This window comes from Melanerpes formicivorus, unplaced genomic scaffold (assembly GCF_026170545.1).
Source record: "Melanerpes formicivorus ecotype bairdi unplaced genomic scaffold, bMelFor1.0.p_v2 SCAF_9, whole genome shotgun sequence".
NCBI lineage: Eukaryota > Metazoa > Chordata > Aves > Piciformes > Picidae > Melanerpes > Melanerpes formicivorus.
In genome coordinates, this window is record NW_027142361.1 from 18,660,161 (window position 1) to 18,688,071 (window position 27,911).

The window sequence follows — 27,911 nt, forward strand, 5'->3', positions numbered from 1 at the left end:
TGCAAATCTTTCTTTAATTTTCCCATCCACTCCGTGGGAAATTCATCTTTCCTCTGTTGGTCACTAAAAGCTTTATCAAAATTCTGTCCTCTAGGAACAGCTTCCCTAATTCCTTGTATTATTATAGTTCTCAGGTCACTCATATTCTGTCTCCCTTGGGGCTGCTGATGGTCCCACCCAGGGTCTTGATTAGGCCACTTTTGATCTCCTGGTGGCCCCCCCTGGTTCTGCCTTTCCCATATTCTCATACCAGCCTGTCTAATCCTCTTTCTTTCCTCTGCAGTGAATAGAATACTCAAAATAGACTGCACCTCTTTCCAAGTATATATATTGGGACCCAAAAATTGGTCCAGTCTCTCAGCTACACCTAAGGGATCATCCAGCAAGGTACCCATCTCTTTCTTAAAACTGCAGACATCTGATGTACTGAGAGGTACAGTCACAAACCCTATTCCTCCTTGCTGCCCCCCCATAGGCACTTCCCTGAGTGGATGGAATCCTACACTGTCTCCCTCTTGTTCATTCCTATCATTCCTCACTCTGCTTCTTGTTTGGGTGGGTGAAGGAGAAGTTGGTTGCAGGGCTATTTGATGTAGGGGACTTTGACCCCTGTTCTGCTGAAAAGGTGGTGGTAGGTTATCTAGGGGTTCCCATTTCTCCTTCTCCTTGTCTTTGTCCTTATCCTCAGTTCTTAATATTGGAACAGGAGAGGGCCGTGAGACCCTAATCCAAATAGCAACATATTCAGCTTCTTCCTTACTAAAACACTTTTTAGAATTCACATGATGGTTCAAAGCTTGGCAAATCCAATCCTCAAAAGATCCAAAAATAGGCCAAAACACATGTGGTCTTAATGATTCTTTTGGCCATACCTCCATACAGTAGTGAATCATTCTTTCTTTTGATTTCCCTTTTCTCTGTTCATCATCCTTCCAGTATTGAATGAGCATTCCTAACGGACTCTCTGGAGGAATAGAAGGTAAAGCCTTCTTTCCATCCTGCCTTGATGACTTACTCTTCTTTTGTCCCATTTTCTCCTGACTACCACAAATATTACAAATAATAAACAAATAAAATAAAACTAAAATAAAAAACTAAAAAAAAATCCAAAGAATTCCAAAAACTCATGCGAGTGGAACAGTCTAAACAATTCCTACTCACGAATACAATTCCTGGCTACTACAAAAACTCATGCGAGTGGAACAGCCTAAACTATTCCTACTCACGAATACAATTCCTGGCTACCACAAATACTTAGGCAAGTGGAATAAACCACAAATACTCATTCAAGTGGAACAATACCACAAATAATCATGCAAGTGGAATAATCAAAATAATTCCTACTCACGAATACCCCTCTTCTTTATCAGCCAGAGCCACCGCGCCAGATCCACCGTACCTCCCCCCTTGCAGAATCTGAAACAGCAGACTCAAACACTCAAACTATGGTAGCCGAATACAAATGTAGCCAAATCCTTCCCCCCCCAAGCGGTATTCTCACCACCATGGTCGTCGTCGCTTGGATCTCGTATACGAAGTTTTATGGGGTCCACGTCCTCCAATTGGACGTCAAACAACAAAACAACACCAAATAAAAAGAAAAAAAAAAAAAAAGGAAAATAAAATAAAAGAAAAAAAATTAAAAGAAAAAAAATTAAAAATTTCTTTGCTTGCCTCTATTGAGTTCTGATCGTGCTGACCATTCCGTCTTTTGACTACAATGAAGCCACAGAAAATGCTGTGGGGCGCCCCTTCATTTGCAGTTCAAAAGATGTGAAGGTTCAGACGATTCCCGGCCAACGCACCATTTGTTATAGATGACTCCAGGTAAAAGTTTTTGGTAACAGATTTATTGGCACTAAAAGATCGTAAAAAGGCAATAAAAGCAATAAAAGCAAGCAAAGCAACCGGTTGGGCATGTGAGGGTACAAAACTTCACCCAAAAAGCAACCTTACAATAGTTTTCTTCATCTTATATAGTTACATCATCTACATAATCAAACTTATGCTAAATAGAAGGCAGGCATATGATAATTAGTCTTAGAATAGATGGTCAAATCCCTTCTCCCTACATTCAGTGTGGTAAGGGTCAAAGTATCCACTTGCACGCATGCTCAATTGTGCAGGCTTCTTATCTGAAGAAAACAAATTCCCAGTTCTGAATGTTTATCTTTAAGACAGCTCCTTCTCAGCCGTGATGTCTCCAATTAACCAGACAGTGTCCTTGCAAGTCTGCAAGATAGGTTTCTTTCCCTTTACCCTCTAAACAGGCCTCACAAGATCCTGACCCTTAATCCCAGTGCACTCTAAGTCTTACAATTTTAACACAAATCACCAGTATATTCATCACAAGAAGGACATCGAAACACTTGAGCGTGTCCAGAGAAGGGCAACAAGGCTGTGGAGAGGCCTTGAACACAGGCCCTATGAGGAGAGGCTGAGGGAGTTGGGATTGTTTAGCCTGGAGAAGAGGAGGCTCAGGGGTGACCTCATTGCCCTCTACAACTACCTGAAGGGTGGTTGTAGCCAGGAAGGGGTTGGCCTCTTCTCCCAGGCAACCAGCACCAGAACAAGGGGACACAGTCTCAAGCTGCGCCGGGGGAGGTTCAGACTCGAGGTGAGGAGGAAGTTCTTCACCGAGCGAGTCATTCGTCATTGGAATGGGTTGCCCAGGGAGGTGGTTGAGTCATCGACCCCGGAGGCATTCAAGGGGAGATTGGACGTGGCACTTGGTGCCATGGTCTAGTCATGGGGTCTGTGTTGATAGGTTGGACTCGATGATCCTCGAGGTCCTTTCCAACCTGTGTGATACTGTGAATTATAGCAAACTGGTGGGATAACATATAAGTCCATATAAACATTTTCTCTAATCATACAATCATTAAGCAATCATAATATTCAGTCTTAATTCAGATGTTTTATGGTACATTCTTCTCCTTGTTGCTTTTGGTCTCAGATTATTATAACAGTCATTGTGGTCGGTGTTAGGTAGTTCTGGTGATTTCCAGCTTCATGGGAAATGCTGTTTTTTCATCTTCTTGTGTGGTGGGTTTGGAAGGGGTAAGGCCAAGAAGCCTCCTCCCTTTCCCCTTGTAGGGTAAAGGGAAAGAAACTTGAAGGGAAAGAAAAAAAAACTCACAAGCTGAATTAGCAAAGCAGTGGAGCTATATTTACAAAGCAATGTAGGATTTGCAGGGGGATATTTACAAATTTACAATATCTACAATATATACAAAGATATATAACAGAGTAACACAGAAATGAGAGTAACCCCCCCCGGACAGAGAGGGGGTTCCCCACCTCCGCTCTCCCCTCTCTGCCCCCCCTTTTCCCAGAGTGGGATAGAAAGAGAGAGAAAAGAGAGGAAAAAAAATGTTAGAAGCAGTTTGTGTTAATTGGAAAGGAGTTAATATACAGGCCTGGTATCTTGTTTTCAAGGCCGAGGCCTTGGCAGAAAGCCCAGCACAGAGACAGAGCTGCTGCACGAAGAAAAGGCGGAAGCAAGACTGACAGAAAAGTCGTGGAAATGTCCAGTTCACTCCCAGTTCCGAAGGTGCTTCCTCCCACTCCACCAATGAAATTAGTTTAGACTATTCCTTCCGTTTACCAACTTCCGTCCACCATATTCCCTTTCTTAAGGGGGCAACGTCAACCGGCCACAGTCCACCCCTTCTAAACAATTTCATTGGCTGTTCATACTGTCCATCCAATCCAAAACGATATTTACAGTTCGTGAGTAAAGTTCATAGTCCATTCCGGCTATGCTCAGATGTAGATGATTCAAAAGTCCAAGAAAATCAGAAAATGAGAAAAATGGAAAACAGTTCATTTCTTCGCCGACGAAGCAAAGAAAAGGGAAACAGGGATTCTCAGGGTCTCTTAGTTGACTCAGGGCTCTCAGGGATCTCAGGGTTCGTGCGCCGTAGATTTCTTGTTGACTCTTCCTCTGGACGCGATGTAGCTGTACAGCAGTTTGAAATTAACCTCTTTCAGCTAAAGTTAAATTTCTTTGTGGAATACACTGAATTTCACCATTCTCTTGCATTACCCTATAAGTGTGACCCGGACCTTCAGCTGAAACCACCCCTCGGACAGGTTTAGCCTCTCCTGAGGGTGAAAATACCCAAACAGTTTTACCTAACAGATTCTTTTCTCTAACAACAGGAACTCTGTCACCTTCTACTTTTCGTAGCAAATCTGAATGTGCAGGTCCAGCTCTGTTCACTGAACCTCTACTATTTACCAGCCAGGTTGCATGTGCTAAATGTTTTTCCCAGTTTTTCAAAGATCCACCTCCCATGGCTTTGAGAGTGGTCTTCAACAGACCGTTGTAGCGTTCAATCTTCCCTGAAGCTGGTGCATAGTAGGGAATGTGGAATATCCACTCAATACCGTGCTCTTTTGCCCAGCTCTTTACAAGGTTGTCCTTGAAATGAGTTCCGTTGTCTGACTCGATCCTCTCCGGAGTTCCGTGCCTCCACAGGATCTGTCTCTCCAGACCGAGAATGGTGTTGCGTGCAGTTGCATGTGGAACTGGATAAGTTTCCAACCATCCAGTGTTTGCCTCTACCATAGTAAGCACGTACTGCTTACCAGAACGAGAACGTGGTAGAGTGATGTAGTCAATCTGCCAAGCTTCACCATACTTGTACTTGGACCATCTGTCACCATACCACAAGGGCTTAAGTCGTTTTGCCTGCTTAATAGCAGCACAAATGTCACAGTCATGGATGACTTGTGTGATAGCATCCATGGAAATGTCTATGGATCTGTCACAAGCCCATTGGTATGTTGCATCTCTGCCTTGATGTCCTGACGAATCGTGAGCCCACCGAGCTAAGAATATCTCACCTCGGTGTTTCCATTCGAGATCAAGATTAGAGTCCATGTCTACTTGAGAAACACTTGCAGATAGATCTGCCTGATGGTTGTGTTGCTGTTCCTCAGTAGCTTTGCTCTTAGGAATGTGAGCATCGATGTGTCTCACTTTCACTGGAATTCTCTCGATTCGATCAGCAATGTCCTGCCATAGGTTGGCTGCCCAAATGGGTTTTCCTTTTCTCTGCCAACCACTCTTCTTCCAGTTCTTTAGCCAACCCCATAGAGCATTGGCTACCATCCATGAGTCGGTGTAGAGATAAAGCTTTGGCCATCTCTCACGTTCAGCTACGTTGAGAGCTAGCTGGACAGCTTTTACCTCTGCGAACTGACTGGATTCTCCTCCATCTTTCGCCTCTGCAACTCGGCGTGTTGGACTCCACACTGCAGACTTCCACCTTCGCTTGTTTCCAACAAGACGACAGGAACCGTCTGTGAACAAAGCATATTTCTTTTCATCATCAGAAAGGTCATTGTAAGGAGGAGCTTCCTCAGCACGAGTTACTTTCTCCTCTGGAGGTTTAGCACAGTTGATGCCTTCAGGCCAACTTGAGATCACCTCCACTAGACCAGGTCTTTCAAGATCTCCCATTCGAGCTCTCTGTATTATCAGAGCCATCCACTTAGACCAGGTTGAGTCTGTGGCATGATGTGGTGTGGAGCCTTTGCCTTTGAACATCCAATTCAAAACTGGTAATCTGGGAGCTAAGAGAAGTTGTGATTCAGTTCCAATCACTTCAGAAGATGCTTTTACTCCTTCATAGGCAGCTAAAATTTCTTTCTCTGTTGGAGTATAGTTAGCCTCTGAACCTCTGTAACCTCGACTCCAGAAACCAAGAGGTCGTCCACGTGTCTCACCTGGAGCTTTTTGCCACAAGCACCAGGTTGGACCATTGTCACTTGCAGCCATGTACAAAATGTTCTTAATGTCTGGACCATCTCGGACAGGTCCCAGACCCATTGCTTGGATCACCTCTTGCTTTATCTGGTCAAAGGCTGCTTGCTGTTCAGGTCCCCAGTGGAAATTGTTTCTCTTTCAAGTCACATCATACAGAGGTTTCACAATCTGACTGTATCCAGGAATGTGTAGTCTCCAAAATCCCACTATCCCCAAGAAACGTAGGGTCTCTTGCTTGTTTGTGGGACTTGCCATGGTAGAGACTCTATTTACCACATCCACTGGAATGTGTCGGCGTCCATCTTGCCATCGCACTCCCAGAAGCTTAATCTCTGTGGTTGGTCCTTTCACCTTGTCTCGCTTAATGGCAAAACCTGCATTCAGAAGAATGTCAATGATTTTGTTACCTTTCTTGAAGACTTCCTCAGCAGTTTTACCCCAGACGATGATGTCATCGATGAACTGGATGTGTTCTGGAGCACCGCCTTTCTCCAGTGCATCGTGGATCACTGCATGACAGATGCTTGAGCTGTGGATCCAGCCCATTGGCAGCCTGTTGAAAGTGTACTGGATTCCTCTCCAGGTGAAAGCAAACTGAGGCCTGCATTCCTCTGCTATGGGAATAGAGAAAAATGCATTAGCAATGTCTATGGTAGCATACCATTTGGCCTCTTTGGATTCCAGCTCATACTGTAGCTCCATCATGTCTGGTACTGCTGCACTCATAGGTGGTGTCACCTCATTTAGGGCTCGGTAGTCTACTGTCAGACGCCAGTCTCCATTCTGCTTCCGCACAGGCCACACTGGACTGTTGAAAGGTGAATGAGTTTTGCTGACGACTTTCTGACTCTCCAACTGACGAATCAGATTCTGAATGGGCAACAAAGAGTCACGGTTGGTTCTGTATTGTCTGTGATGCACAGTCTGAGCATGAGACTCTTAATCTCAGGGTCGTGGGTTCGAGCCCCACGTTGGGCGCCAATAAAAAAAATGTGGTGGGTTTGGAAGGGGTAAGGCCAAGAAGCCTCCTCCCTTCCCCCTTGTAGGGTAAAGGGAAAGAAACTTGAAGGGAAAGAAAAAAAAACTCACAAGCTGAATTAGCAAAGCAGTGGAGCTATATTTACATAGCAATGTAGGATTTGCAGGGGGATATTTACAAATTTACAATATCTACAATATATACAAAGATATATAACAGAGTAACACAGAAATGAGAGTAACCCCCCTTGGACAGAGAGGGGGTTCCCCACCTCCGCTCTCCCCTCTCTCCCCCCCCTTTTCCCAGAGTGGGATAGAAAGAGAGAGAAAAGAGAGGAAAAAAAAATGTTAGAAGCAGTTTGTGTTAATTGGAAAGGAGTTAATATACAGGCCTGGTATCTTGTTTTCAAGGCCGAGGCCTTGGCAGAAAGCCCAGCACAGAGACAGAGCTGCTGCACGAAGAAAAGGCGGAAGCAAGACTGACAGAAAAGTCGTGGAAATGTCCAGTTCACTCCCAGTTCCGAAGGTGCTTCCTCCCACTCCACCAATGAAATTAGTTTAGACTATTCCTTCCGTTTACCAACTTCCATCCACCATATTCCCTTTCTTAAGGGGGCAACGTCAACCGGCCACATCTTGATTCTTGTGCTGTTGTTGAGATAACTGCAGTACTACATTGCTAGTATCACTAAAACCTTAATTATAAAATACGCCTTTTTTTTTCAATGTATATAATCCTTAAAGCTATTACGAATACACAGAAAGCACTAAAAAAATTCATTCTATAATATACCTATAACAAACCCTTAACTTATGCTAATACCAAAAATCCTTAAAAACTTAAAGAACTATGTTAAAATTAATCCATCAAATCAATGTCTAAAAAAATTTTAAAAGTTGTTACATTAACTAAAGAACACATTCTAAAATTAAAACCTGTTTACTACAATCCTTAACTATATTACATGGAGCTTCTTTGAAATGCCTAGGCACACAAAAAACAAAAACAAGTAGGTTCGAACCAAAAGAAAGACTTAAAATTTGAACTCATTACTAAATATCTATACCTTACAATAATTACTAAATACTTATAGTTACTAAATACTTACTATTAATTATGCTTACTGGTAAAACTTAACATCAAAATAACAAATCTATAAAACACATTACAATCAGTAATAATGAAATTAGTACTGTTGCTTTAAATCAGAACACAGCTTTCATAAACTAGAGTCTTATCAGAAAGAGAAGGAGGGGGGGAAAGGGTGGCTGTCTCAGCAAAGCCACTGTAAGTACAGAGACGGGTAGAAGGGGGGGTCGCCGCCGAATTCACAGCCGCAGGTAGCTTTTCCTCGAAGGCAGGGCTTTAGGATCTTCTGCTAGTTGTTCTAAAGATTCTTTAACTAATTTCCACGCTGTAAAGGAAGACGTAGCAATTTCGCTTACTTTCGTTGCCATCCCGAGCTCTGTACTGACTCCCAATATTGCTTTCTCTTCTTGCACTTTAAGCCTCTCAAATGTGATCCACCAAAAGGGAAGCAAGCACTGAACTTCAGTGTTCCCTGTTGTAGCAGCATCCCATAAATTCACCCCCACCTGATTCCAATTTTTACAAGTAAATACACTAGGTGGTGTAACTGTCAGGATTTTCGCTTGTACCCACTTCAGCAGCACCTTAAGATAATGGCCATAAATAACTTTGCCATGCTTTTTAAGAAGTTCCTGCATTTGGTCAGGGAACTGCAGGAGGGAATACCATAAGGAACAGGTCAGCATGAACCAGAGGAGGAAAGAGATGAATCAGAGTAAGCAGGCTCTGCAGGCTCCCCCAACAGAGGCTGGTTATCCAAAAAGCAGAGGGGAATGGACACAGATTCCTCTCAAAAGACATAAAATAAAACCTCCTTGCCTCCCCTCACCTTCCCTTAGTTGCAGCAGGGAATACCATAAGAAACAGGTCAGCAGCTACAGTTAACAAGTGGCTTAGAGGCTGGTGCAGTCAAAAGAATTTTGGGTTTTTTGATATTGGGAAAATTTCTACTGCACCAGGCCAGATGGCAACAGATGGAGTACATCTGTCCCAGAGGAGGGGAAAGGACACAGTATATGAGAACGGCCTGTGTCCCAAAGGTAAAAAGATCCTGGGAAGGGAATTGGCAGGTCTCATAGACACGGCTTTAAACTAGTTTCAAAGGGGGAAGGGGCTGCAACTAGTCCCCTGTCGTAGGGTTGGAAGGGTAAGGCCAAGAAGCCTCCTCCCTCCCCCCTGAAAAGTAAAGGGAAAGAAAATTGAAGGGAAAGGGAAAAAAAATGCACAGCTGAATTACTCTATTTACCACATCCACTGGAATGTGTCGGCGTCCATCCTGCCACCGCACTCCCAGAAACTGAATCTCTGTGGTAGGACCTTTCACCTTGTCTCACTTGATGGCAAAACCTGCATTCAGAAGAATGTCAATGATTTTGTTACCTTTCTCCAAGACTTCCTCAGCAGTTTTACCCCAGACGATGATATCATCGATGAACTGGATGTGTTCTGGAGCACCACCTTTCTCCAGAGCATCGTGGATCTTGTGTTGTCCCACAACTGCAGATTCATCAGAAAGATCAGGTCTGGCAGACAGCTTCAATTTTTGTCCATCAATTTCTATAGAAGCTACTCCAAAAGCCCATTTGTAACCTCTAGGGTCTTTGAAATGCCCTTCTCTCAGAAAATCAATTCCCAAAATACAAGGTGCATCAGGTCCGGTCACAACTGTATGCTTCCTCCATTGTTTACCAGTTAAACTTATATTAACCTCCACCTTACTTAACTCTTGAGATCCACCAGTGACTCCCAGAATAATTCTAGACTCTGATCCCTGATAATTTGATGGCATTATGGTGCACTGAGCTCCTGTGTCAACCAAGGCCCTGTACTTCCGAAATTGTGAAGTGCCAGGCCACTGGATGTACACATCCCAATAGATTCTATTATCTCTGTTATCCCTTTCCTCCCCCTGGCGGGAGGCAGGGCACCCCTAGTTATGGGGAACATGTGCACATGTGCATTGCACATAGTGTGCAGTGTTATAACTTTGCATGTTATAACTGGAGCCACTGTTGGAGCTACTAGAGTTGTTCTGGGGAACTGTGGAAGTAACAGCTACCCTTCTGGTATTGCTACCTCGGGTTCTGCCACTTTGCAATTCCCTCAGTCTCCTGAAAAGATTAGAAGTTGGTTGGCCATCCCAGCGGTTCATGTTCTCACCAAACTGATCACGCAGAGTTATCCAAATAGTTCTACGTGATTGCCTTGGTGGTCTGTTTTCGAATGACCTGTTTTGGAATGACCTCCTTGGAGGACGTGTATTCCTCACAGATGAAACTTGTATCCACCTGGAGGGAGAATTGAAATTATCCTTCTGTGCCAATTGGTATATGGAATCTTTCAGATCCTTCATGCAATTCTCAATCTTTCCAGACAGAGTTTCAATGGCTGAAACCAAAGAACCATGTGTCATGCTATCCTCCAATTGTCTCATTTGATCACAGAATTGGCCAACCGAAGGAGAAGCTCCACCATAACTTCTTGACACAATTCTGCTTGCCAGAATGTTTGCATAATTAGAAGGAGCAAGTTTGATGATCTTTTTAGCAAGACCAATACCCACAGGAATGTCATCAGGATTCAGAGTCTCATGTTCACCATAGAGTAGCTCTCTAACAGCAAATTCTCTCAGGCGCTTAATTCCCTCATCTATGGTAGTCCAGGGTTTAGGATTCCATGGAAGATCATCTCGGGAAGGGTATCTCAGGGCAACCGCCATTAAAAGGCGTATCCACAGATTAACCTTACCGAGAGCTCTGCCTAGATGTCTATCTATTCCATTATCCCTTGAGAGAGTTCCTAACTGAGCTGCTGACTTGTCTCCAACTGTTAGAGCTGAAGCACCTGTATCATAACACCTACTAAGCCAAGCTAGAACTGGCTCCTTATCTGCCCTGGTGAAATCTTTACGGACGTTTCGCAATTCCTCACATGGTGACGAACACTCTAAAATATCATCTTCTTCCTCTCCCTGAACTTTTTGTCCAAATAATCCTGCTGTCATTTTCTCAAGGATCTCTTTAAGCTGAGAATCACCTTTGCCAGCTCCTTTCCTAGCTTCATCTCTATCCTGCTTTGATCTCACTAGGTTAGCTAGATCTTTAAAACAAACCTTCTCTTCCTCCTCAGCAGGATTTCTCAGAGTAGAGGGGCCCTCACCAGGATCAGTCACCAGCTCTTCTTCTCCATCATCTTTGGTCTTTCCACTTCTTGTCTTTAAAACAGCCACCTTAACTGGAGCTGTGTTTGAATTTTCAGCCACCTTAATAGAAGCTGACAGGTCCTGAGATAAATCAGCTGCTGGGGCAGTGACTTCCGGTCCCACTGAGAGAGTGGGCGGAAGTGACGTTGCTCCATTAATGGCCGATGGAGAAGAAGGAGGAGGAGAAGGAGAAGGCAGCATGTTCATACCGGCCGCCGCCCTTGGCAGCTTGCCAGTATCAGCAGCAAAGTCATTTAGAGCTGCTTTACCAATTGACTTTTTAGCCCTCTTTTTAACTGACAGAGATTCTGCACATTCCTCATCACTAGATGACTCTGGGGCTGATCCAGAGCCACGGCGTTTTCTTTTTGATCTAGTTTTAATGACAAAACAAGCTTTGGATATCTTTCTCTCTCGTCTCAGAGAGAACAGTAGGTATGCAATTACCATCACCAGCAACAGATTTATTCACATCACATAAATCACCTTTGGATCCCAGGCATCACCTAAAGTTACTCTCTCCTCTGGTGGAAGCTTAAAATCCTTTATCTCAATTGGGAGAGTGGTGGAGGTAACATTCCTGTATCTCACTGGCCATAAGAAATCCATGCATTTGCCATACCATAGCCTAACTCTATACATAACCCACAGATAAATTGTCCGCACCAAATATTTACCCAGGTAATCCAAAATCAAACCCAAACAATATCTATAAACCAGAGCCCCAAAAATTGAAAAGAATAATCACTCCACCGTATCGCAGTATCACAGTATCACAGTATCCGTACCAAATATTGACCCAGGTAATCCAAAATCAAACCCAAACAATACCTGTAAACCAGAGCCCCCAAAATTGAAAAGAATAATCGCTCCACAAACCACAACACCTTCATGTTTGCAAATTCAGCTAGAAAACACTAAATCAATCAAGTAATAAATTAAACTAATTATCTGCCACACTTTGGGTAAGCCAAGAAAAAAAACAATGTCGTAGGGTTGGAAGGGTAAGGCCAAGAAGCCTCCTCCCTCCCCCCTGTAAAGTAAAGGGAAAGAAAATTGAAGGGAAAGGGAAAAAAAACTCACAGCTGATTTAGCAAAGCAGTGGAGCTGTATATTTACAAAGCAATGTAGGATATGCAGGGGAATATATACAAATTTACAATATTTACAATATATACAAAGATATACAACAGAGTAGCACAGAAATGAGAGTTCCCCCCTCTGCTGAGGGGGTTCCCCACCTCCGCTTCCCCCTCTCTCCCCTTTTCCCCAGAGCGGGTTAGAATGAGAGAGAAAAGAGAAAAAAAAAATTAGAAACAGTTATGTGTTAATTGGAAAGCAATTAATACAGGCCTTTGCAGGTTTATCAGTTTCAAGGCCAAAGCCTTGGCCGAAAGCCCAGCACAGAGAGCTGCTGCTGCTCGGTGGAGGAGCGGAAGCGAGACCGATAGAAAAGTGCTGGAGTGCCCAGGATACCCTCCTGCACTCCCAGTTCAGAAGGTGCTTCCTCCCACTCTACCAATGAAATTAGTTTAGATCTTTCTTTTTGTTTACCAACTTCCGTCCACCATATTCTCTTTCTTAAGGGGACAGCGTCAAATGGTCACATCCCCTCAGGCAACAGTCTGGGGGCGACAAGCTAGAGGCGGAGGTGAAACCAGCAGCCCAGCTGAAGTGCATGTACACTAATGCACGAAGCATGGGTAACAAACAAGAGGAGCTGGAAGCGTTGATGCAGCAGGAAAGTTATGATGTAGTTGCCCTCACAGAGACGTGGTGGGACGACTCACATAACTGGAGTGCTGCAATTGATGGTTACAAGCTATTCAGGAGACACAGGCAAGGAAGAAGGGGTGGAGCGGTGGCCCTGTACATCATGAAGGCACTAGATGCCACTGAGATGGAGATTAGGGACGATCGGGTTGAATGCTTGTGGATAAGAATTAGAGGGAAGACCAGCAGGGCAGACACCCTGGTTGGAGTCTGTTATAGACCACCCAACCAGGAAGACGATGTTGATGAAGCATTCTATAGGCAGCTTGGGGCTGTCTCAAGATCTCCGGACCTTGTTCTCATGGGCGACTTCAACCTGCCTGACATCTGCTGGGATCTCAACACAGCAGAGAGGAGACAGTCTAGGAGATTCTTAGAGTGCATGGAGGACAGCTTCTTATCCCAGGTGCTGCAAGATCCTACCAGGGGCAAGGCTATGCTTGTCCTCCTCTTCACCAACAGGGAAGGGCTGGTGGGTGATGTGGTGGTCGGAGGGTTTGGGGGCCGGTGACCACGAGATAATTGAATTCTCGGTTTTTGGTCAAGCTAAGAGGGGCAGCAAGAAGACCTCCACTCTGGACTTCCGGAGGGCAGACTTCAGGTTACTCAAGGAACTGATTCAGAGGGTTCCTTGGGATAAAGGCCTTAATAATAAAGGGGTCCAGGAGAGCTGGACCTACTTCAAGGATGAATTGTTGAAGGCTCAGGGACAGCCTGTGCCAATGTGCCGGAAGATGAGCCGCTGGGGCAGACGGCCAGCCTGGATGGTTAATGAACTTTTAATAGAACTAAGGGAAAAAAAGAGGGTGTATCATCTTTGGAAGAGAGGGGAGGCAACCCACGGAATGTTTAAGGATGTTGCCAAATCATGTAGGAAAAAAAATTAGGGAGGCAAAAGCACATTTGGAGCTTAAACTGGTCTCTACTGTGAAGGACAACAAAAAGTCCTTCTATAAATACATTAATAGCAAGAGGAAGGGAAAGGACAACCTCCACTCCTTGGTTGACATGGAGGGAAATGTTGTATCAGGGGATGAGGAAAAGGCAGAGATACTTAACACCTTCTTTGCCTCAATTTTTCCTAGAAGGACAGAACATCTTCCTGAAAGCTGGCCTGCAGAGCTGGCAGAAGGAGCTGCACAGTTTCCCTATGTTCCATGAGGACATGGTTGGAACCCTCCTCAGCAGCTTGGATCCCCACAAGTCCATGGGACCAAATGGGATTCATCCAAGTGTGCTGAGAGGGCTGGCAGATGAGCTGGCCAAGCCAATATCCATCATTTTCCAGCAGTCCTGACTCACTGGAGAGGTCCCAGAGGACTGGAAGCTGGCCAACGTGGTGCCCATCCACAGAAGGGCCGGTTGGATGAGCCAGGGAATTATAGGCCTGTCAGCCTGACCTCAGTGCCAGGCAAGATCATGGAACAGGTCATCCTGAGTGCAATAACACTACACTTACAGGATGGCCAAAGGATCAGGCCTAGCCAGCATGGATTTAGGAAGGGCAGGTCCTGCCTGACCAACCTGATCTCCTTCTACGATCAGGTGACCGGCCTGGTGGATGTGGGGAGGCCTGTGGATGTAGTCTACCTGGACCTCAGCAAGGCCTTTGACACCATTCCCCACAGCAAACTACTGGCCAAACTGTCAGCCCATGGCTTGGACGGGAGCACACTGCGATGGGTTAGGAACTGGCTGGAGGGCCGAGCCCAGAGAGTGGTGGTGAATGGTGCCACATCCAGCTGGCGGCCAGTCACTAGTGGTGTGTCCCAAGGATCAGTGCTGGGCCCCATCCTCTTTAACATCTTTATTGATGATCTGGATGAGGGCATTGAGTCCATCATCAGTAAATTTGCTGACGACACCAAGCTGGGGGCAGGAGTTGATCTGCTGGAGGGTAGAGAGGCTCTGTAGAGGGACCTCGACAGGCTGGACAGATGGGCAGAATCCAACAGGAGCAGGGAGGTCATTCTGCCCCTGTATACTGCACTGGTTAGGCCACACCTCGAGTACTGTGTCCAGTTCTGGGCCCCTCAATTTAGGAAGGATGTTGACTTGCTGGAACGAGTGCAGAGAAGGGCAACGAAGTTGGTGAGGGGTTTGGAACACAAGCCCTATGAGGAAAGACTGAGGGAGCTGGGGTTGCTCAGCCTGGAGAAGAGGAGACTCAGGGGTGACCTTATCACTCTCTACAACCAACTGAAGGGAGGTTGTAGACAGGCGGATGATGGTCTCTTCTCCCAGGCACCCAGTACCAGAACAAGAGGACACAGTCTCAGGCTGTGCCAGGGGAGGTTCAGGTTGGATGTTAGGAAGAAGTTCTATACAGAGAGAGTGATTGCCCATTGGAATGGGCTGCCTGGGGTGGTGGTGGAGTCGCCGTCATTGGAGGTGTTCAGGAGGAGACTTGATGGGGTACTTGGTGCCATGGGTTAGCTGTTTGGGTGGGTTGGATTGGTTGATGGGTTGGACGCGATGATCTTGAAGGTCTTTTCCAACCTGGTTTGGTTTATTCTCAATAAAGGTTTTTATTCTAAATAGTTCATAAGCATTTCTTTCTGAGGAAGTCGCTTGATTCCCCATATTTCATTTCCCACGGCTCACCTCTCGTCCAGCGGGAGGGATTGTTCTGGCCGGCCGGCTTTTCCTGCTTCCTTTCAGCAGCTCAGAGCTCTGTGGGATGTCGCGGCAGGTCACAGCTTAGCGATTAGTCACCTCCATTGTGTCGGGGTCACCATTTTACCACGACTGAGAGATGGAGAGAAAGCTTGATGCAAGCAAATTGTCTACTTTATTCTACAAAGTCTTTTCTTTATATAGAGTAACATAATCAAAATCAACTAGTGATTGGTAATTAAATGTGTCCGTCCGACAGTTACAGATTCGTGATTTGCTGCTGAGAAAATACCAGGGAACATACATCGCCGGGGAAGGCCCAGGCAGGTGTTAGACAAAAGGCAAATGATCAAGCATCACTTATCTAAGTTCAGAGAGAAGACAAAAGACTCTCTTGCAATGTTTACCAGCTCTTATTCTCAGGTCGTTGTGTGGCTTCCTGAGTCACAATGGCCATTGGTAATCAGCTAAAGGCTTTTTTCTCTCTACACAGCTGCAGTTTGAATAGAATAAACCAAACCAGGTTGGAAGAGACCTTCAAGATCATCGCGTCCAACCCATCAACCAATCCAACCGACCTAAACAACTAACCCATGGCACCAAGCACCCCATCAAGTCTCCTGAAAACCTCCAATGACAGCGACTCCACCACCCCGCCCGGGCTGTGCGCGTGCCGCCATTTTGGTTCAGTAGCTGATCGGGACCGCTCGTCCGGAACTGCTCCGCTTTAGCTGTGAGTTTCTTGGGTTTTTTTTTTTTTTTACCTTCCTTTCGGGGTTTCGCGGGTTGGGAGAACTCCTGGTAGGGGGAGGAGCCGGCTGGATCATGCTCACACGAGCCTGCACGGGTACGGGAACCTGACGTCAGCCGCGGCAGTTTTAAATCCCGCCCGGGCTGTGCGCGCTGCAACATTTTGGTTCAGTAGCTAGCTTAGCGGCTGGTTGACAAAAAAAAAAAACAACCAAAAAAAACCCCACCCAAACACAAAAACCAAACCTCAAATGTTGCACCATGGTCGTCACTCAGACGAAGGGTAAAAAAGCAGCATCTGCCCAGACAGAGCTGTTTTACCAACATGCTGGAGTACAGGTTGCCAGCTGCAGAGAGTGCTTCAGCCTGGCACTTGGAATAGAAGAGGAGGGAGAGGACACCTGTGTCAGGTGTGACCAGGTGAATTTTCTCCTCAGCCTGGTGGCAGAGCTGAAGGATGAAGTGGACGAACTGAAGGAGGAGGTAGCTAGGCTAAGGACAATAAGGGAAAGTGAAAGGGAGTTAGATTTGTGGGAGAAGGCTCTGCAGATCTCCCCTACTGAGGGAAGGGTCCCTGGAAATGCAGAGGGATGGATACAGGTCCCTGCCAGGGGTGGCAAGAGAAATCCACCCCGACCCTCTCCTCCTCCTCCGCTGCCCTTGCATAATAAGTATGAGGCCCTGCAGGCTGAGGGCAGTAAGGATGAGAGGGCTGAGGCTGAGGAGCAGTCATCCAGAGGGGAGCCTAAGGCCAAGCGGTCCCCACCAGCTGTAACGACCAGCTCCAGGAAGGAGTCTAAGCCCAAGCGGTCCCCACCAGCTATAACGACCAGCTCCACAAAGAAAAGGAGAAGGGTTATAGTTGTTGGGGACTCACTCCTGGGGGGTACTGAGGGACCCATATGTCGTCCCGACCCATTCCACAGGGAGGTCTGCTCCCTACCAGGGGCACGGGTTAGGGACATTGCAAAGAGACTCCCTAAATTAATCCAGCCCACTTACTACTACCCTCTGCTGGTGATACAGGCTGGGAGCGATGAGATTGACAGGAAGGGCACCAGGGCAATTAAGAAGGAATTCGGGGCCCTTGGACAATTGATTGATGGGGCAGGAGCTCAAGTGATGTTCTGCTCAGTTCCCTCAGTGGCAGGGGTGTACACTGAGAGGAATGGGAGAACCCACACCATCAACAATTGGCTCAGGGGATGGTGCCAGAGGCAGAACTTCGGGTTCTTTGACCATGGGACAACTTTCACCGCACCTGACCTGCTGGGTCCCGATGGGGTGCATCTATCTAGAAGGGGTAAGAGAGTCCTGGCACTGGAGTTGGCAGGGCTTATTAGGAGGGCTTTAAACTAGGTCTGAAGGGGGTGGGTGAGGCAATTGGTCCCTCCGCAGAGGTAAGAGTAGGGCACAAGGTAGGGTCAGTTGAGAAGTCAGGAACCCAGCTGCGATGCATGTACACCAATGCATGCAGCCTGGGCAATAAGCAAGAGGAGTTGAAGGTCCTAATCCATCAGGGCGACTATGATGTAGTCGCCATCTCAGAAACTTGGTGGGACAACACCCACGATTGGAGTGCTACACTGGGGGGTTACAGCCTCTTTAGGACAGACAGGTGAGGGAGAAGAGGAGGAGGGGTGGCTCTGTATATTAGAGAGTCACTCTGCCACACAACTTGAGGTGGAAGATGAGGGAGTTGAGAGCCTGTGGGTCAAAATCAGAGGACAGCCCAACAAATCTGACATCCTGATTGGAATCTGTTACAGACCACCCAACCAGGATGAGGAGGCTGATGAATTGTTCTACAAGCAGCTGGAGGCCGTCTCAAGATCATCAGATCTTGTTCTTGTGGGTGACTTCAACTTCCCAGATATCTGCTGGGAACTTAATTCAGCAGGGAGGAGGCAGTCCAGAAGATTCCTGGAGTGAATGGAGGACTGCTTCCTGACACAGCTGTTAAGCGAGCCTACCAGGGGACAGGCTCTGCTTGACCTGCTGTTCTGCAATAGGGAAGGGCTGGTGGGAGACGTGATCGTGGGAGGCTGCCTAGGGTGCAGTGACCACGAGATAGTGAAGTTTTCAATATGCAGGGAGATAGGGAGGAGCACCAACAGAACCTTCACCTTGGACTTCCGAAGGGCGAACTTCAGCCTATTTAAGAAACTTGTTTCTAAAGTCCCCTGGGTACCAGCCCTCATGAACCAAGGGCTTCAGGAGGGTTGGACCTACTTCAAACAGGAGATCTTGAAGGCACAGGAACTGGTGGTTCCCACGTGATGAAAGGCAAGCCAGCGGGGAAGGCGACTGGCCTGGATGAGCAAGCAGCTCCTGGAGGATTTAAGGGGGAAGAAGAGGCTGTATCACCTTTGGAAGGAGGGGAAGGCTTCTCGAGGTAAGTTCAAGGAAGCTGTTAGATTATGTAGGAATAAAATTAGGGAGGCAAAAGCCCAGCAGGAACTGAAGCTGGCCACCTCAGTCAAAGATAATAAAAAGCATTTTTATAAATATATTAAAAATAAGAAGAAGGGCAGGAAGAACCTGCACTCCCTATTGGACCTGGAGGGGAACATGGTGACCGAAGATGAGGAAAAGGCTGAGGTCCTGAACACCTTCTTTGCCTCAATTTTTAACAGAAAGGCAGGAGTTCAGGAGGAGTGGGCTCCTGAACTGGGCAGTGGGGTCAGGGAGCAGTGTAATGCCCCGGAAATCCATGAGGAATTAGTTCGGGACCTTCTGAGCCACTTGGATACTCACAAGTCCATGGGACCGGATGGGATCCATCCTAGGGTGCTGAGAGAGCTGGCAGATGTGCTAGCTAGGCCACTCTCCATCATTTTCCTCCAGTCCTGGCTCACTGGAGAGGTCCCAGGTGACTGGAAACTGGCCAATGTGGTCCACATCCACAAGAAGGGTCGGATGGAGGAACCTGGAAACTCCAGGCCAGTCAGCCTGACCTCAGTGCCAGGGAAAGTGATGGAGCAGATTATCCTGCGCACCTGAAGGACGGCCAAGGGCTCAGGTCCAGCCAGCATGGATTTAGGAGGGGCAGGTCCTGCCTCTCCAACCTGATCTCCTTCTATGATCAGGTGACACGTCTGGTGGATGTGGGGAGGACTGTGGATGTGGTCTACCTGGACTTCAGCAAGGCCTTTGACACCATCCGCCACAACAAACTGCTGGCTAAGCTGTCAGCCCGTGGATTGGACCACGGTGCCACATCCAGCTGGAGGCCAGTCACCAGTGGTGTCTCCCAGGGATCAGTGCTGGGCCCCGTCCTCTTCAACATCTTCATCGATGATCTGGATGAGGGGGTCGAGTCAGTCATCAGCAAGTTTGCAGATGACACAAAGTTGGGGGCAGATGTTAGTCAATTGGAGGGTAGAAAGGCTCTGCAGAGGGACCTCAACCGACTGGACAGATGGGCAGAGTCCAATGGGATGTCATTCAACAAGACCAAGTGCTGAGTGCTGCACTTTGGCTACGGCAATCCCATGCAGAGCTACAGGCTGGGGTCGGAGTGGCTGGAGAGCTGCCAAACAGAGAGGGACCTGGGCGTGCTGATTGACAGCCACCTGAATATGAGCCAGCAGTGTGCCCAGGTGGCCAGGAGGGCCAATGGCATCCTGGCCTGCATTAGGAATAGTGTGGCCAGCAGGAGCAGGGAAGTCATTGTGCCCCTGTACTCTACTTAGGTTAGGCTGCACCTTGAGTACTGTGTCCAGTTCTGGGCCCCTCAGTTTAAGAAGGACATTGAAACACTTGAACGTGTCCAGAGAAGGGCAACAAGGCTGGTGAGAGGCCTTGAACACAAGCCCTATGAGGAGAGGCTGGGGGAGCTGGGATTGTTTAGCCTGGAGAAGGTGAGGCTCAGGGGTGACCTCATTGCCCTCTACAACTATTTGAAAGGTGGTTGTAGCCAGGAAGGGGTTGGCTTCTTCTCCCAGGCAACCAGCACCAGAACAAGGGGACACAGTCTCAAGCTGCGCCAGGGGAGGTTTAGACTCGCGGTGAGGAGGAAGTTCTTCACCGAGCGAGTAATTCGTCATTGGAACGGGTTGCCCAGGGAGGTTGTTGAGTCATCGTCCCCCTTTCCCCAGAGAGGGTTAGAAAAAAGAGAGGAAAGAGGAAAAAGTTAGAAGCAGTTATGTGTTAATTGGAAAGCAGTTAATACAGGCCCTGCAGTTTATCAGTTTCAAGGTCAAGCCTTGGCTGAAAGCCCAGAAACAGCGAGCTGATGCTACCAAAGGAGGGAAGATAGACTGACCAGAAAAGTGCAGGAATTCCCAGGAAACTCTGCTGCACTCCCAGTTCAGGAGGTGCTTCCTCCCAATCTACCAATGAAATAAGTTTAGATCCGTATTTTTTGTTTACAAACATCCGACCACCATATTCCCTTTCTTAAGGGGACAGCCTCAAACGGTCACAGATGTGACTCGAAAGAGAAGCCATTTCCGCTGGGGACCTGAACAACAAGAAGCCTTTGACCAGATAAAGCAAGAAGTGATTCAAGCAGTGGGTCTGGGACCTGTGTGAGATGGTCCAGACATTAAGAACATTTTGTACACGGCTGCAAGTGACAATGGTCCAACCTGGTGCCTGTGGCAAAAAGCTTCAGGTGAGACACGTGGACGATTTCTTGGTTTCTGGAGTCGAGTTTACAGAGGTTCAGAGGCTAATTATACTCCAACAGAGAAAGAAATTTTAGCTGCCTATGAAGGAGTAAAAGCATCTTCTGAAGTGATTGGAACTGAATCACCACTTCTCTTAGCTCCCAGATTACCAGTTTTGAATTGGATGTTCAAAGGCAAAGGCTCCACACCACATCATGCCACAGACTCAACCTGGTCTAAGTGGATGGCTCTGATAACACAGAGAGCTCGAATGGGAAATCTTGAAAGGCCTGGTCTAGTGGAAGTGATCTCAAGTTGGCCTGAAGGTATCAACTGTGCTAAACCTCCAGAGGAGAAAGTAACTCGTGCTGAGGAAGCTCCTCCTTATAATGACCTTTCTGATGATGAAAAGAAATATGCTTTGTTCACAGACGGTTCCTGTCGTCTTGTTGGGAACAAGCGAAGGTGAAAGTCTGCAGTGTGGAGTCCAACACGCCGAGTTGCAGAGGTGAAGGATGGAGAAGGAGAATCCAGTCAGTTCACAGATGTAAAAGCTGTCCAGCTAGCTCTCGACGTAGCTGAATGTGAGAGATGGCCAAAGCTTTATCTCTACACCGACTCATGGATGGTAGCCAATGCTCTATGGGGTTGGCTAAAGAACTGGAAGAAGAGTGGTTGGCAGAGGAAAGGAAAACCCATTTGGGCAGCCAACCTATGGCAGGACATTGCTGATCGAATCGAGAGAATTCCAGTGAAAGTGAGACACATCGATGCTCACATTCCTAAGAGCAAAGCTACTGAGGAACAGATCTGCTACAGAAAGTACAAGGTTATAGAGTTCCTGTTGTTAGAGAAAAGAATCTGTTAGATAAAACTCTTTGGGTATTTTCACTCTCAGGAGAGGCTAAACCTGTCTGAGGGGTGGTTTCAGCTGAAGGTCCGGGTCACACTTATTGGGTAATGCAAGAGAATGGTGAAATTCAGTGTATACCACAAAGAAATTTAACTTTAGCTGAAAGAGGTTAATTTCAAACTGTTGTACAGCTACACCGCGTCCAAAGGAAGAATCAACGAGGAAAACCTATGGTGCACGAACCCTGAGAACCCTGAGAGTGTTGAGTCAACTAAGAGACCTTAAGATTCCCTGTTTCCCTTTTCTTTGCTTCGTCGGCGAAGAGACAGACTGTTTTCCATTTTTCTCATTTTCTGATTTTCTTGGACTTTTGAATCATCTACATCTGAGCATAGCCGGAATGGACTATGAACTTTACTTACGAACTGTAAATATCATTTTGGATTGGATGGACAGTATGAACAGCCAATGAAATTGTTTAGAAGGGGTGGACTGTGACCGTTTGAGGCTGTCCCCTTAAGAAAGGGAATATGGTGGTCGGAAGTTGGTAAACGAAAAAGAAGGATCTAAACTAATTTCATCGGTAGATTGGGAGGAAGCATGTTCTGAACTGGGAGTGCAGCAGAGTATCCTGGGCATTCCTGCACTTTTCTGGTCAGTCTGTCTTCCCCTCCTCCGGTGGCTTGCAGCTCGCTGCTTCTGGGCTTTCGGCCAGACTCGGCCTTGGGAAGAGATAAGAACTTTCTAACACGTAACGGCCTAACTGCTTCTAATTAATCACTGCTTTTTTTTTTTTCTCTTTTCTCTCTTTCTGAACCTCTCTGGGGAAAGGGGGAGAGAAGGGGGAGCTGAGGTGGGGAACCCCCTCAGCAGAGGGGGGAACTCTCATTTCTGTGCTACTTTATTGTATATTTTTGTATATATTGTAAATATTGTAAATTCTGTATATTCCCCTGAATATCCTGTATTGCTTTGTAAATATACAGCTCCCACTGCTTTGCTAATTCAGCTGTGGTTTTTTTTTCCTTTCACTTTTCCGGGGGGGGGAGGCCTTTCCCTTCCAAACCTACGACACAACCCCATGCAGAGCTACAGGCTGGGGTCAGAGTGGCTGGAGAGCTCCCAAACAGGGAGGGACCTGGGGGTGCTGATCGACAGCCACCTGAATATGAGCCAGCAGTGTGCCCAGGTGGCATCCTGGCCTGCATTAGGAATAGTGTGGCCAGCAGGAGCAGGGAAGTCATTGTGCCCCTGTACTCTGCTTTGGTTAGGCTGCACCTTGAGTCCTGTGTCCAGTTTTGGGCCCCTCAGTTTAAGAAGGACATCGAGACACTTGAACGTGTCCAGAGAAGGGCAACAAGGCTGGTGAGAGGCCTTGAACACAAGCCCTATGAGGAGAGGCTGAGGGAGCTGGGATTGTTTAGCCTGGAGAAGAGGAGGCGCGGGGGTGACCTCATTGCCCTCTACAACTACCTGAAAGGTGGTTGTAGCCAGGAAGGGGTTGGTCTCTTCTCCCAGGCAACCAGCACCAGAACAAGGGGACACAGTCTCAAGCTGCACCAGGGGAGGTTTAGACTCGAGGTGAGGAGGAAGTTCTTCACCAAGAGAGTTGTTCGTCATTGGAACAGGCTGCCCAGGGAGGTGGTTGAGTCGCCGTCCCTGGAGGCGTTCAAGAGGAGATCGGACGTGGCACTTGGTGCCATGGTCTAGTCATGGGGTCTGTGTTGATAGGTTGGACTCGATGATCCTCGTGGTCCTTTCCAAGCTAAGTTATACTGTGATACTGTGATACTGTGATACAGTCACAGAATCACAGAGTGGTGGGGCCTGGAAGGGACCTCTGGAGGTCATGTAATCTAACCCCCCTGCTAAGGCAGGATCCCCCAGGTGGGGTTGCCCAGGATCATGTCCAGTCAGATTCGTTATGTCTCCAGAGAAGGAGACTCCACAACCTCTTTGTGCATCCTGTTCCAGTGCTCTGTTACCCTCATAGTGAAAAAGTTTTTCCTCATGTTTACGTGAAACTTCCTGGGTTCCAGTTCCTTTCTACTGCCTTCATTGCCAAAAGTTTCTTCCTTATACCTTGCTTAAATATATCCTCTTTTAGCACAGCACCCCTCATCCTATCCAAGCTATTGCCCTGCTAAAAGATTGTCCCCATCTTTCTTACAGGCCCCTTTAAGTATTGAAAAGCCACAATAAGGCTCCCCGGAACCCTCTCTTCTCCACACTGAACAACCACAACTCTCATAGCAGAGGTTTTTCCACCTCTTGGATCATTTCTGTGGCCTCCTCTGGACCTGCTCCTCAGGTCAATGTCCCTTCTCTTCTGAGGACCCCAAAGCTGAACCCAGCACTCTAGGTGGGATCTCAGCAGAGCATAAAAGAGGGGCAGAATACCCTCCCTCGACCACGATGTTTTGGATGCAGCCCAGGATATGATTGATTTGCTCAGACTTCTGGTGAAAGGAAGCCTAAGCTTCAGGGTTCTTTAGGTATACTCTTAATTTGGACAATGATAGGACCACAGCTGCCATTTCAACTGTGCAGCAAAGTCAGTGATGTGCAAAAACTGTGTTGTCCTGTATCGATTGACTAGGCCTAAGGGCATAATTACTGGAGAAATTCTCCTGCTTAACTGAGATAAAATAGTGACACCAGGTACAGAAATACAGTGTAGTTTAAATCATCATTAGATGGATGATGTGTGGGTGCCGGAAAATTTTCTCACATAAGAATTTTCAATTGTTCTCTGTGCAAAACTGTGAGGGATTATTCAGGAGAGGTCTCATAGCAGTTTCCCATCAACCTAATTTAGCTGAGGAACTCATATCTAAAAGCCAGAGCTGTCTCTGTAGTCAAGGGAGAATGACTGCAATTTGATCAGTCATTTGTATTTTATGTGGGCTGATTTGTCCTCAGGAGATGCCTGCCTCTTGCCATGCTCTCCAGGAGCAGGCTAGGCTCCTAATTTATGTGTTTTGCCTGATCACCTGAATTAGGAGAAGTCTGAGGCATTACTTCTGTGATCTTTGGTGCATTACAACTTTGATTTGAAGCTAGTATCTGAAGATTAAGAGAAAGAATATGCCATTGCTAGTCATGGTTTTTGCTAGAAGGTCCTGCATTATTTTTCTACTTGTACTACAGAATCATAGAATGATTTGGGTTGGAAGGGACTTTAAAGATCACCTAGTGTAGTGAAGGATGCTTATGGTCAGGATTGTGCCCCAAACATTTGGGTAGGATATATTTCTCTATGTGTTAACCCTCCTTTGTTCCCCCTCCTTTCTGGAGGCAGCAGGGGGGATCCTGGCGCCACTGAGTCCAGGTAAACAGCCTACCTGGGCGTGGTCTCACCCCTGTAGTACAAGAGGCAGGCTATATGTTTGTTTCCCCGAGTATAACATATACTCAGGCCATATTTGGTAGGTGTCAGTTGATTGGTTAATTTTGCGTTAGCAACAGATGCTTATTGGACCAGTATCCATTGGGGCAAATGGTAAATAGGGGTCGTTTGGTAAATGAGCCCCCCCCACCTCGGTGTTGGAGCCTGTGTGTGCGCGTGCCAGCCAGTGCTTCGGGAGGCCTTGTGGTCCGTTTGCCACCGTCACCCAGCTGCGTGCGGTGCCGTGGACAGCACTCCGTGGGATCAACCGCTGCGTGATCCATCGTAGGAGAAAACCTGGTAGACCGTGTGAACCAGCGTTGCTGACCTGCCACTGCCCCCCTCCGAGCGAGGAATCTTTTGTATCCTGGGAGAGAACAGCAGAGCCACGTGGTGCGGCCACGCGGCCAGCGCCATTTCCTGTCTCCTTATTACGGCACATCCGTGCCACGTTATCTGGATTATAAACATTATTGAGGAAAGACTCCACGAAGTTCTCAGCTTGTGAGTAAGCCAAGCCCTTCTTTACAGAGCTTCAGTTAGGATAGCGTTTATATTGCTCCAGGTGGAGGGTTGCCGGTCACTGACCAACCCCTCCCCCACCACTCTCTGACTCAGTTTAGATTATAAATTCTGTGAACCATTTTGATTTAAATGCCCATATATAACATTCTGTAAAGATAGTTCCGCTAACCGAATATTGATACCTGTGAAGGGTGATTGTAAATACTCCGTTACAGAGTTTGTACATATATAAATAAACTTATATTTTCACTGATGGATCTGCCGCGCATTTCTGAGGGCATATCCACGACACCTAGTTCCAACTGACCCCCCCACTATGGACAGTGGCACTTTGCACTAGGTCATGTTGCTCAAAGCTTTGTCCAACCTAGCCTTGAACACATTCAGGGAGGGGGCATCCACAACCCTTACTGTAAAGAATTTCTTTCTAATATTCAGTCTAAATCCACCTTCCTCAAGCTTCAATCCATTCCCTCTCCTTCCATCACAAGCCCTTGTCAAAAGTCCCCTCCCTCCTTTCTTGTAGGTTGCTATAAGGTCTCCTCAGAGCCTTCTCTTCTCCAGGCTGAACAGTCCCAAGTCTCATAACCTGTCCCCATAAGCCCACTGATCATCTTCATGCCCTCCTCTGGACCTCTTCCTCTTCTGTAATTTTCTAACCTGTCATATCTGCAGTGTTATCAGTGGAAAACCATCATGGAGAATTTATTTCTATATCTATTTAAAGTTTAGCTTATTTTTTGGTACCTTTTATTTCAAATGTTTTAGTAAGGTAAATATCAAAAGAAGTGTGTTAGCTCTGAAAGAGAAAATACATGACCTATCATCAGGGAGAAGATGAACAATCCCAGAGTGTGCATGCCATGCCTCAGCCTTGGAGAGCCCTCCAAACTGTATCAAATGTCTTGTAACTATTCAAGCTCTCAGAGAATTCTGAGTGTTAGTCTTGTTTGTTCCTTTCCCCTGGCTCTCATCCCATGTGCTTGATCCTTCGAATCAGGAGAGTTTTGCTGGTTTACTCATGTTATCAGCTTGATGACCTTTGATAATTGGTCATGTGGGTGTTTGACTACCAAAATTTTGTCTGAGCACCAAATATCTGGATGAATCAATTGTCAAACTAAAGCATTTTTTCCTCCTGGATCTCATATAATTGAATCCATTCTTACTGCCACTTTTTCAATGTGCATGTGCCTGAAAGCAGAGAATTAAATAACTGTTTGCCATTAATACCAATTATTGTGTTTTGACAGCTTGCTAATCAACTAAAGTAAAAAAGGTGCTGTACAAATAGCACAGTGGCCTTTCAAATAACTTCTTTTTTCTCCTTACCCCCCTTTTTTTTTTCCCAAATGTGCATGAGATTTATTCTTGCTTGGGCCTTTGAGCCCTTGCAGGATTTGTCCTCTTTGATACATTAACATTCAGAGGCATAAATGCAGCTTTGAGTTGTGCTCTGATGCAGAATTGGTTTCTCAGGATAGTTACTTTATGTAGAATCTTAGAATGCTTTAGGTTGGAAGGGACCTTTAAAGGTCATCTAGTTCAACCCTGATGCAGTCAGCAGGGACATCTTCAACCAGATCAAGTTGCTCAGAGCCCCAAACAAACTGATATGGAGTGTTTTCAGGAAGGGGGTTTCTACAACCTCTTTGGGAGACCTGTGACAGTGTTTTACCACCCATATCATAAACAGTTTTTTCCTTGGACCTAGTCTAAATCTTCCTTCTTTTAGTCTAAAATCATACTCCCTAGTCCTGTGGCAACAGGCCCAGCTCAAAAGTCTGTTCCCATCTTTTGCAGGCCCCCTTTTAAGTATTGAAAGGCCAGAGGAAGGTCTCCCTGGAGCCTTCTCTCCTCCAGGCTGAGCAACCTCTACTCTCTCAGCCTGAAATAACCTTGGGACACATTCAGCTATCATGTGCTGGCTATAGATGTAACTTCCCCTATGGGCTGCATCAATTCATGTGCAAATGAATGATTTTGTATTGAGCAGATGTTGACATAACTTTATGTCCTTTATGCAACATTCAGGTATGGGCTGTTTCTGGGGAGCCGAGAAGAAGTTGTGGAGCCAGAAGGGAGTCTACTCCACTCAAGTGGGTTATGCAGGAGGGTATACTCCAAATCCTACCTACAAAGAGGTCTGTTCTGGTAAGTCTTTCCCTTTGTTTTTTAGGGGTTGTGAATAGAATCCAGTCAAATAATAAATCACAACGAAGAGTGATTACAGCAGCTAAAGAGATTTGGTATGTATTAGGTATATATATGATCCTGAGGGTCTTTTCCAACCTGGATGCTTCTGTGATTCTGTGATTCCCAGGTAGCAAAGAGGAGCAGCACAGTC

The 27,911-nt window shown here is 46.6% G+C and overlaps 1 protein-coding gene across 1 annotated transcript in view; it reads left to right on the forward strand.

Moving 5' to 3' along the window:
• Positions 1-27,911, forward strand: part of MSRA (methionine sulfoxide reductase A) — a 687,752-nt gene that overhangs the window by 236,816 nt on the left and 423,025 nt on the right. Inside the window, 1 exon segment of the mRNA XM_068143212.1 lies at positions 27,599-27,718. Within this exon segment, the coding sequence (XP_067999313.1) occupies positions 27,599-27,718 (120 nt within the window).